At 45.3% G+C, this 10839-nt stretch overlaps 1 protein-coding gene across 1 annotated transcript; it reads left to right on the top strand.

Moving 5' to 3' along the window:
- The first annotated feature begins 365 nt into the window (after nt 1–365).
- Nucleotides 366–4648, top strand: mrps11 (mitochondrial ribosomal protein S11). Its single transcript, XM_072698390.1, has 6 exons — nt 366–799; nt 1055–1153; nt 1271–1369; nt 1451–1580; nt 3462–3527; nt 4405–4648. Exons 1-6 carry the CDS (start codon nt 711–713, stop codon nt 4510–4512), a joined length of 591 nt encoding a protein of 196 aa, XP_072554491.1. The 5' UTR covers nt 366–710; the 3' UTR covers nt 4513–4648.
- Nucleotides 4649–10839: the final 6191 nt, after the last annotated feature.

Genomic DNA, 10839 nt, shown 5'->3' with positions numbered 1-10839 from the left:
TTCTTTTTTTATTGCCCACCACCACCCCCCCTCTTTGGAGGACAACTTTATTTTACATTAAATTCAAGATCAAAGAGTGTGGTCATTCCGAACTCACCCGTCCTAGTACCGTGGGAGAGAAAAAATAAACAATCTTTAATATAAATTGTGCTTTTAATCACTTTATCACTTTTAGCTTTATGCACCCATGCCATACAAATTACCAGACCGATAAAACTTATTTAGATGTGAATGAAAGACACGCAGTTATTATAATGATAACTGAATAAAACGTAATAGCACCAGCCTGCCTGCCTACATTTCCCAAGACGGCTGTCATTTGAACTACATTTTGACCCACAATCCTCTGAAAGCGGATGTAGAAAAATGTATTATTTAAAAGGCATGGGGGATGCAGGAATGGTTTAATCATATATGTAACTAGATTCGGTGCTTCGCGTCGGGATATTTCTATCTGTTGTACGAATTTAGTACAAATATACATTGTCTTTACAAATACGATTTAAACATACGGATTGTCGCGCGTTTATGTTTGTGGTAGATATGTAACCTCCCCTCTATGAGTGGATATGTGACGTTTCCGATAGTAACCTTCACATAACACATGGTTAGGCATTATCGTTGCATTTAATATTGTTTTATAAGAATTTCTTGGAAGAGGACAGTAATTTCTATATTAATACGATTTATACAAGCTACCCAGAATAACTATGTATAATGTATGTAGTAGATTGTCCTCATTAGCAAAGGGAGCTTTCCTGAATTATGCCGATCCTCTGTACGCAGCTAGTTTACCACTGTAAGTTGACCAAGTCTGATGGGGGTACATCAACTCCGCATTGCTTTGTGTCGCATAGCAGTTTCGGCACATATTGTGTCTCTGTTTTCAATAACCGTTAATGTTTCTGCCTAGATTTTTAAGATGTAATCCAGTTTGCATATTGGTAGCTAATTGTACCTGTTTGTAGGCTTTTTGGTTTAAACTGTTTCGGCTATTTTGTGGAGGAGTTGCTTTGGCTTTTTGGCTTTATTGCCTTTATGTTTGCCTTTACAGGAATTCTGCATTCTGCCGTGCCTTGAGTTGCACTGCCGCAAGATGGCAGGAATCGGCGCCCACCGCGGACCCCTCCGAAAAGACCAACAAAGAGTTCAGGTGATCGCGCTGCATTGGTGTAAAAGTCCCCTTTAACCTCACGGCTGCTGTTCTGCCGTTATAATAAGTTGTAACCTTCTTGGAGCAGAGTTCTCATTTATCGTGTTGTCTTTACAGCTTCTATCCCCCAATGCCTGGTCATGAAAGCTCCTTGAGGTGGGGGGGGAAGAAATTTGAGGAATTACCTATCGTGCACATAAAAGCCACATACAATAAGTACGTTACTCCATTATGCCCATCCTGTATGGTGTCTCTTTTAACACCTAAATGAATGGCGTTAAGATTCTTGTTTCTCAGCACACACATCCAGGTGACCGACAACACTGGGAAGTCCATGATCAGAACATCCTGTGGTGCAGAAGGATTCAAGAATGTAAAGAAATCGACTCCCATTGCGGCTCAGACAGCTGGTATCTCTGCTGCGGCGGTAAGGGCGCCATCACTCGATAGAACATAAAATTTGGGTGCCAACAAACTATCAGATAAATGCAGCATGGTGACGTTAATACTGTGTTCGGGTGTAGAGTTCCTGTATTCGGTTCCTGTATTTTTTTTTTAGTCCCTGTAGTAAAGGTCTGTACCTTGACTGCTGATTCTTCATCTTTTCTACTTTAGAGCTTCCCAGCAATTATAGTTATGTATATACAGTTATGTAGCTGTAATAGAAAAGGGTTACACCGCATGAGAAAACACTCTAGTAATTTAAAAACACTCTAGTAAGGGATTTAAAAAAAAAAATAAAAAATTTCAGCTCTGGAAGGTATGTGTAAATCACCTGCCAAATTAAAACAAACATGGTAATGCAAAAGCTTTTGTGGACGTTTGATGAAATTAAATGCAGGTGCTCTTAGTTCAGTTGCCTGTAGTGTCTGCTTTTCAATCTATACATTTTTGTTTGCTTCGATGAATTTCCATCCCAAACTGGGATATATCGCCCTCTTGTGTCTTGTACCATGTGGGAAAGGCTCTGAGCCGCCTCCAATAGTCAATGCTAATGGTTGATTCTGTAGTTCAGTGTAGTGTAATTGTTGAAGTAAGTAAATGTAAAATTTCAAGGGATTCGGGAGTCCTGAAGGGACTTCCACCTTCCAGGCTTCCACCACCGAGGCCTGACATTGGGAAACTGGAGACATGATTGTGGTTTTCCCCCTTCAGAGGAGCCCATGCCAGTTTGCTTTCGTCAGGTCCTGTAGCTGGGATGGAGCTGTGCTTCATAACAGCATGTATGTAATTGAAATAGTTGATCAATTAATTGTTGCAGAACCAAAATTAAATCGAGGAATGAATGAGTTATCAAATTGAAATAATAAAACATTTTTCAGCTGAGTCATATTGAGATGAATAAAGAAATATCGCATGATTAAATTACATCTGTAGCGCTTACAGTTTTATTGAAAAGCAAATAAGAGTCACTCATCAAACAAATTAGAGTTGACAGTCCAATGAAAAAACATTAAGATAATTAGTGGTATTCCACTAGGTGGCAGCACCAATGCATGATTTGAATAGTTACCAACAGTTTATCAGGGTCATGGGGGCGGGGCCTGGAGCCTTTCCCAGTCAGCATGGGGTAGGGATACACCCTGGATGGGATGAATGATTTTTGATTTTGTTATTCTCTGCGTTTGCAGTTTGGCTGCTGGTGTTTCCTGCAGTATTGCATTTTTTATTCGTGACTGCAGTTGTTGTAAATGCAGGCATTCACACGCTTAAGCATAACGCAGTCTAATGTGGTGTAGAGCTGGTGCTGCCCCCCCCCCTCCATAACCTGTGAAATAGATCTTTTGGCGAGAGCGTGTACTGGTGGAGTAGCATGTCACAAGCTGTGTTTGTGGGTTTCTGGACATTGCTGTCTGCTGCAAAGCTGAGCGGGGGAACATGTTTGTTTGGCCCCAGCTGATGGTGACTCGTCTCTCTCCATGGTCCCTGCTCTAATAAAGCCAGTGTAATTATGTGCCCCAGTGAGCCGGCCAGTGAGCCTGCATGTCCTCACTGGGCTGCTAAAGGCCCCTTCACTACGCTTCACTTCTGCAGTCTTCGTTATTATTTAAAGGGGGAACATTTTCACTCATGTATAAACTTTCTTACTAAGTTGCTTCCTCATTTCCTTGTCAGTTTTCTATAGTAATATAGGGTGAGCCTGATTGGTCACAGGATCAGGTGCGCACTGTCCTGCAGAAGGTTGACCGTTTGCCATGTGTTTCTGTGACACTGTCATCTGATTGGGTCCCAGCATGTGATTGTCTGGGTGGCGAATGTGTTCACTGATCCTCCCTCTGTGTCTCTCTTCTGTTCCTTCCTGGGCCAGAAGGCGCAGGGGAAGGGTGTGTCCTACGTGCGCGTGGTCGTCAAGGGCCTGGGACAAGGCCGCGTGGTGAGTAACCGGAGAACTAGCCCCGCCCACACCACGCTGACGATCAGAGCCCCCCTCCACCTCAGACGCAGCCGGCATCAGCCGCTCCTGCTCCCCCCAGCTGAGCTCGATGCTCACGTCCGTCCCATAATGTCCCTTTGATTTGGGCCATTTAACCTTTCAGTGGTGATTTGTTCTTGGGAATTCGGAGAAACATGTGCAGATTAACACGCACGTGCAGACGCATTACCGCATCAGCCATGATGAGAATGTGGGTATAATGGGGATAAGGACACCGAGGTCCCTTTTACAGCATCAGCTGGCCTTGATGAGCCGTGACAAGCAGCAGTAGTGAAATGAACACAGGAGTATGGATATATCACTGATCTATAACCTTCCTCATAGGGAGGCCTGAACACGTATGTTTGCATTGCTTGTGAAATGGGAGAATTTATAGCAGGTTTGTTGTGAAGTTTGCTGGAGGTAAACAGTGGCAGCTGGTTCCATCTGAAGAGCTCACTTCTGCTTAGACAAACTGTCTGTTAGGGGCCCCCGCGGGTGTGTAATGGCGAAGGCGGAGACCCCTGCCAGAGGAGTAACATGGGGTTATGGGCAACCAAGGGGGCGCTGACTTCCCGCCCATTCCTGATAGCCCAGGCGTCCAGGGTTTAGAGACACAAAATGATTCAGGGCAAAATGATTCAGCAGAGAAGAGCAGCCAGATTATAACTACAAAAATAAAACAATTCAGAAATGCTAAGACTATGGTTTGCAGGGGGGGGGGGGGGGGTAAAAAGTACCTGCATGTTCATTTAGAAATAAACTGAGTCTGGAGATTCAGCAGAGGCTGCCTCTTCCTGACCCGTGTGTCTCTGCCTCTGTCTCTGCCTCACTATAGGCTGCCATGAGGGGCTTAACGATGGCTGGCCTGGAGATAGTGTCCATCACGGATAACACGCCCGTCCCCCACAACGGCTGCCGCCCGCGTAAGGCCCGCCGGATGTGAGGACGCCCCGGGGCACCGGCGCCACCTCCCCCACCCCCCCCACCCCCCCCCTGCACTCAGCGCAAATAAACCCTCATTAGTTTTATTAAAGCTTCCTCGCCGCCGACATCTGGAAATAAAAGCTTTTCTTTTGCCAGCTGGGCACATTAGTGTAATTTTGTTGGGGGAGGCGGGGGGGGCATTTTAAAAAAGCACCGTTTGTTATTAAAATTTGACAGGTGCTATTTTTGAATGGCAAGATTTGGGCTGTAATTTGCCACAGGTAATTTAAAGTTGAGGAAAGTGTGGGTGAGAGACCGGGGGGGGGGGGGGGGGTGCATTACCTTTTGTGCAATCGTGTGCTCAGAGAAAGGCCCCTGGTTTAAGGTGTAAGGTGTGCATACATGTGCCCGTTTGGGGTCCTCCAGGGTCAAGCAGCCAACTTGCCGAAGATTACATTCCCGCCCAGGAGCAGACGGGGGGGCTTCTTCTCAGCCTGCATCCCTCCCGTCAGGCTGAGCCGGGGGTGCGGCCATGAGCACGGTCGTGTTATCAGAGAACAGCGAGCCCCCAGCCCGCACTCTGCCTGCCACTGGACACTATTCCTACTTTGAGAAGGATTCTGTTAGTGCGTATAAGGACCCGCCCCTAGCGGTTCGGTTTGTCACTGGTTATTTTAAGGTTATGTGAGTGATCAGACGTGGTGGGCTAACATGGGTGCATTGCGTGACATCTAAAAATTTTGAAGCCGGGTTATTTTTAAAAAAAAAATTTTAGCAATGTTTTTCCTGTTAGGTTTGTCTGCCAGATGCTATCACTGATTTCATATTTGTCCCATTTTTTTATTTTGTCCCGTTTTCACAAAACATGATGTGGAAGCATTTAAGACCGTGGAATTTGAATCACACTTCGGTGAAATCCAAATTTTAAGCACTCCCCGTTTTAGAACAGTTATATTCATTTACATAAAAACTGAAAAAAATGAATCGATCGCTTTCCTTAGTGCAAGCAGTCTGACTAGAAGTGTAGTGCTTAGGGTGACCTCTCTGGCTTGGCTCTTCTGGTTTGTTTTTGAGCGAGAGCGACAGTATGAGAAATCCCTTCGTTTCCACTCTTCCCCTTATTTCCAAACAGAAAATGTACATGCTAGCACTAAAATGACAATACAAAAACTATGGGGGGGGGATGCGGCGTTTTTATGGATAAAAGACGTTTCCTGCTGATGGTCTCTGAAAAGCTCTTATCTGTTTCCTGAATAGTCCAGCTCCCTGATGTGACTCAGGTGGTCCCTTCTGATTTTCTCCCCCCACACAGATTATAAGGGAGGGGGGGGGGGGGTCACTCTCCCTCGCCTCGTTCCCCTCGGTGGCAGGTCACCCCTGCAGTCCTCCCTCGCCCAAGGTCGCGCGCATGAAGCCCGCAGAGCACACAAAGCATCTCCTTGCCTTTCTCCTTGTGGGTCATTAGGTCCTTCGGCAGATTAATGGAGACGCCTTCAGCAAGAAGACGTGGAGTTTTCGTCGTCAAAGGGCTGCTTTTCCTGCGTGCCGTCTGCTAGTGTCTGGGAATGTTCTAGGACCTTGGAGAAGGGCTTATAGCCGTATATGGCAGGTATTCAGGGCAACATTCAGGGGTAGAGTAGGAAATAGCTGAACATTTACACGTGCTATCGCAAAAGTCCAGTTATCAGTAAAATATGTCTGATGAACCATTATCTATTGCTGTCTGTCACCTGGGTTGATTTATGACTGCTTTGATCAGATAGTAAAGATGTTTTGACTTACTGGTGTGACCCTCCAAAGGAAGACTCATTTCAGCCTTTCTGTTCAGCTATGATCTCAAAGTAAGTATATGAAGGTTTACAGGCTAAAAGGCTAACAGCGGCACATGACTTCGCAGTTGCAGGGTCAGACCATCCAGGTGCTCTATACTGTATGACGGTTTATTGCAGATAGCAGAGGAATACGGAGAGTTCCGGTCGGCTCGCAAAGAGCTTGTCCTCCAACGTCCGGCCCGGTGACCGTAACACAATCTTGTCCATTTCTGAGCAATGGTGAACAAGAAATGGAATTAAACACTATAAATAAATGGACCCATTTAAGATGGCTGCCCTTTCCCAGTATTACGTCAAGGGCTTCATTGCCATGACAACAGCAATTAGCAGGAACTCAGTTTCCAGGCAGGCTGAGGATGTAACTCTGTGCACCGAGTAGCCATAGCAACTGAGGTCAAGCCAACAGCTCACATCTGTTTTCCTGCTAGCCATGTCGCAAGGCACACAGAACTGGGGGGGGGGGGGGGGGGTCATATGATTAGGTACTGCGATTAAACTCAGGGATACCTCACATTTCCTCTGTTGGGTGTTGGTAGCTTTCAGACCCTCCAGGCAAAATAGTGTCTTGATTGAGAAGGGTGTGTGCTACTGTTGGCTGATGGAGACCATGTAAGGCCAGCAATGAACCACAGCGTCAAGCATCTTAACACATCTCTGAGTCCCCCTTCATTTTTTTTCAAGATCAGCCATTAGAGAATCAATTGGACTTTGTAGGGTAACTGAGTCTCAGCAACTTAACTGAAGAAACATGAAATAATCATATTGGATAAACCTTAGAGAAAACCTCCCCAGCACAGGAACCGCCAACCATTAATGAGCTCACAGCCATTCAAGGTAACTTCCATTTATGACGATCATATCTGGACTTGAGTGGAGTTTACAATGAGCGAGTTCAACAAGGAGAGCGAAATGTCAGTGACACCTCCCCATCTCCACATGCCCCCCCCCCCCCCAGGTGTCCAGCAATCGCCTGAATGTGTTCAATTAGCTTGTGTAACTAGAGGCAGGCTGGACACTTAATCTCACAGCACCTGCTGTATTTTCACAGGTAACCCCAGTTAGTCCTGTCATTGATGGGGGGCCAGATATCAGAGTCCACAGCTGGTCTCTAATTAGCAATTATCACAGGCAGAATTAAGGCCAGCTACTAAGACACCAGCCAAAATGAAAAAAAGAACAATTTGAAACACTTCTACAATTTCTGACAACTTAAAATGTAAAGTTCAGCTGTTGACTTGATAGGACGTGTCGTGAAGTTTCCTAAAAGTGGATTGCCCTTTTTGGCTGCACATCTCCCCCCCATTGTGATTCATGCAGGGGGGATACATTTAAAAATGAGAAAGTCCAGGTGCACGCCAGGTGCAGCCACCAAACATCCCTTCCTTGCTAGGGGACACTTGACCTGGGCTCTGCCTTTATCGGACCAGGTTGAACCAGTCAGGTGTTTCTCCACTGGAGATGTGGCCGGGGGGGGGGGGAAGCATCCTTGTGCCATGGGCCTGTCACACGAAACTGGCCATTTTTGTTCAAAAGCATGTTTAACTCATTATTTTTAATGGGCCCATTAGCTAGCAAGTAGCGGCTGATTTAAGTGTGGTCAGTTTTTTTTCTGTGGAGATGTTTAATATGGTGCATTCGAGGAGTAGCGGGCGAGAAAAATCATTACCTTCATTATTTATTTTCCAGCTTATTACGCGGTTCAGGTTAAATGCTTAAACAGTCTGCAGTGGCACTCAGAGGGTCTCTCATTCTGCAAGGCTCCTTTCTTAATGTGGCTCTTCACTCATTTTGGTGAAAGATAATTATAAGTGACATATTCTGTTAAAAATAAGACTTTAATAACTTAAATTTTGCACAGCATGTATTAATGTCAATGCTTAATATGTACAATTTTTTAAAAAAGTTTTTCATTGTAAAACAGAATAAAAAGCACAAGCAGGAACGGTGCAAATAAAGAAAATGTAGGAATCCCCCCCCCCCCAGAGGCCGGTGTGCACCCTGCTCTGATGACCACGCGGTTAAGGGGGCCCTTGGGGCCCTTGGGCCCCTGACCCTACAGGGCCGGAGCAGGAGGCCAAGGTGGCTGCACAGCACATGAAGGATTTAACTAGGTGCTTAATTAGACAGTCGTTTAATGCATTACAGTGTGATACCATGGCTGGCAAATGTGTATAAAAAGCCGAACCACAGAATGCTGGCACATTTCCAGGGGACACCACAGGCTGCAATGACACTAAGGCAGATTCCCAACCCGCCGCTTCTGGGGGGAACTGACAGAGACCGGCTGACTATGGGGGCTCAGTGGTTACCACCGCAGCCTCACACACCCAGGGCTGTGGGTTTGACTCCTGGGGGGGGGAATCTCCTGGCTAGTATGAACCCGGGCCACCCTAAATATATCCATCCATTCCCAAATTCACGCTACTAAATACAACCACATAATAATTTGCACATTACAATAAGTATATTCACAAGCCTGGGATGACCATCAGGCCCCATGTCCCCGAGCAGGGTAAGTGCTTCAAAGGTGGATGGATGGAAATTCACTAGAAGGTTTCTCACAAAAATGATGGACCCGTGATGCTGTATAAAAAAGGAATTGATTAGCTATAATTCCCTAATTTGCTGGGAAATAATTATAAAATGTGAAATATTGATCTCCTGCCAGAGATTTAAACCTGTGCCCTGAAAGGCGCTATTAAAATGCAGTGACAAGTCTGAGCTTTAATTTGTATAATTCGTAATTTGTAGCCCAATTGCTTTCGGGGAATAGGTACATTACTTGCATTTGTCGTTCGACCCTGACCTGGGGCAGTTTAATAAGAGGCTCAGTTGCTACCGGCCCCCACAAACTCTCCTGTCCAACAGACAGCAGCCTCACGTAGCCCTTGTAAAGCAGACGGGTTTGGATGACGGGTTTTATTGCATCACATTTTTGGCTGCAGCCTAATGAAGCAGTGTGGTACGCAAAGGGAAAGGGGCAGGCATCGGTTTTGGGCCGTGAGATTACAGCCTGTTCGTGGAAGGCATTCTGTTATTGAACTCATCTGCTATTTCAGCCTATGAGCTTTTAGATATGCGGAGGAACTTGTGATAGAAGAAAACACATTTGGTATTTTAAAATTCTTAAATTATGTTTTTTTTCCCAATATGACCTACAATTTTATTGATTTGTACAGTTTTTTTATTTATTAAATTTAGATTGCACAGCTATTTAATTTCATTTGAAATTCTTCCATGATTTACCAACACAGTCGCATGCGGAGTGCCCCACCAACCAAATTTAATAAACAAAAGGATACGCCGAATTTATACAGACTACTAACTTTTGGGCATCACAATACACAGCTCATTAATATTTTAGGCACACTACTAATGTGCTTACCAAATTGTGGGCGTAAGGAAATGTCTGTAAGGAAATGTCTGTATAATACCAAAAAACAAAGGTTTCACCCATCATCGAAAGCCCTGGTGATTATTACACAGGAGCCATATAACTGTGATTACACTGCAATGTGATGTCACGCAGCCCACCTTCTTCGTCAGCTCTGAATTGGAAATTCAGGACCACAAATACAGACGCTGCTCTGCACTTTAAGGTCACAGACGGGGATATGGCACTCGGGAGTCCCGCTGTCCTGCATCTGTACTTACGGAAAACGACAGGCCAATATCCCAGAATTATCCCTAAATCCAGCAGTCAAAATTAAAATGTCTCACGGTCAACATGAAGGCTCTGCACTCGTAGCCTGGATATGCGGCTGAGAGTAACTCCAGACACTGGGGTATATTGGAGGCATTTTTTAGAAGCATCAGGCAGTTTAATGCATTGTACGCACAAGTGACTTTCACGGGTTTAGCCAAGACACAGAGCTCTGCTCCTAATCTCCTCTCGTGAACTCATCTGGCTCCACGAGTCCACACTGTGCAGAGCAAACAACTTGCAGCCTAATGTGAACGCTCAGAAAGCAGGCCTGTGGGAACCGCTGCAATGAGAAACCGTCCTCAGCTTGTATGTGAAAGACTGACACTGGAACAGCCCATTTCCACCATGTCTTCCCCTACAAAGCCTCACAAACACGCTATTTACACGCAAGTGGGAGGAGAGCGTCTTGAATTACAAAGACATTTAAAACCATTAGCTTTTCTCCAAAAAATTTGACTTTCTGTGGCTAGACTTCTGCAAAGCATAAACAAAAAGTCATATTATTCTGACAAGCTCTTTCAGAAGGAACCTCGAGCAGAGACAGGAATGTTCTACAGTGTTACAAACGTCCCCTCATAAAATCTCAGTATAGGCCAACCAATGGGCTGTAATCGAATCCCGAGCGACAGAAAGGCCTCAGACGAACGAGCCAATGGCATCGTAATATGGGTCCAAAGGCAAGGTCTGAACCACGCAGACCTTCATTAGCCCTCATAAAATAACACTAAGCCTGGGGGGGACAATCAGCCCGACTTCAGAGCTCTCTTTCTGGAGACAAATATAAAGAAATAAATAAAACAGCAGCTGC

This window comes from Paramormyrops kingsleyae, chromosome 13, assembly GCF_048594095.1.
Source record: "Paramormyrops kingsleyae isolate MSU_618 chromosome 13, PKINGS_0.4, whole genome shotgun sequence".
In the NCBI taxonomy this organism is placed as follows: Eukaryota; Metazoa; Chordata; class Actinopteri; order Osteoglossiformes; family Mormyridae; genus Paramormyrops; species Paramormyrops kingsleyae.
The sequence above is the reverse complement of the archived record's forward strand: the minus strand, read 5'-3'. Positions and strand labels throughout refer to the sequence as shown.

Coding starts and splice junctions, on each gene's coding strand:
- mrps11 (XM_072698390.1), top strand. CDS start 711: ATGTATAATGTATGTAGTAGATTGTCCTCATTAGCAAAGGGAGCTTTC. Junction 1,370..1,450: donor ATAAAAGCCACATACAATAA/GTACGTTACTCC, acceptor CTTGTTTCTCAG/CACACACATCCAGGTGACCG. Junction 3,528..4,404: donor GCCTGGGACAAGGCCGCGTG/GTGAGTAACCGG, acceptor GCCTCACTATAG/GCTGCCATGAGGGGCTTAAC.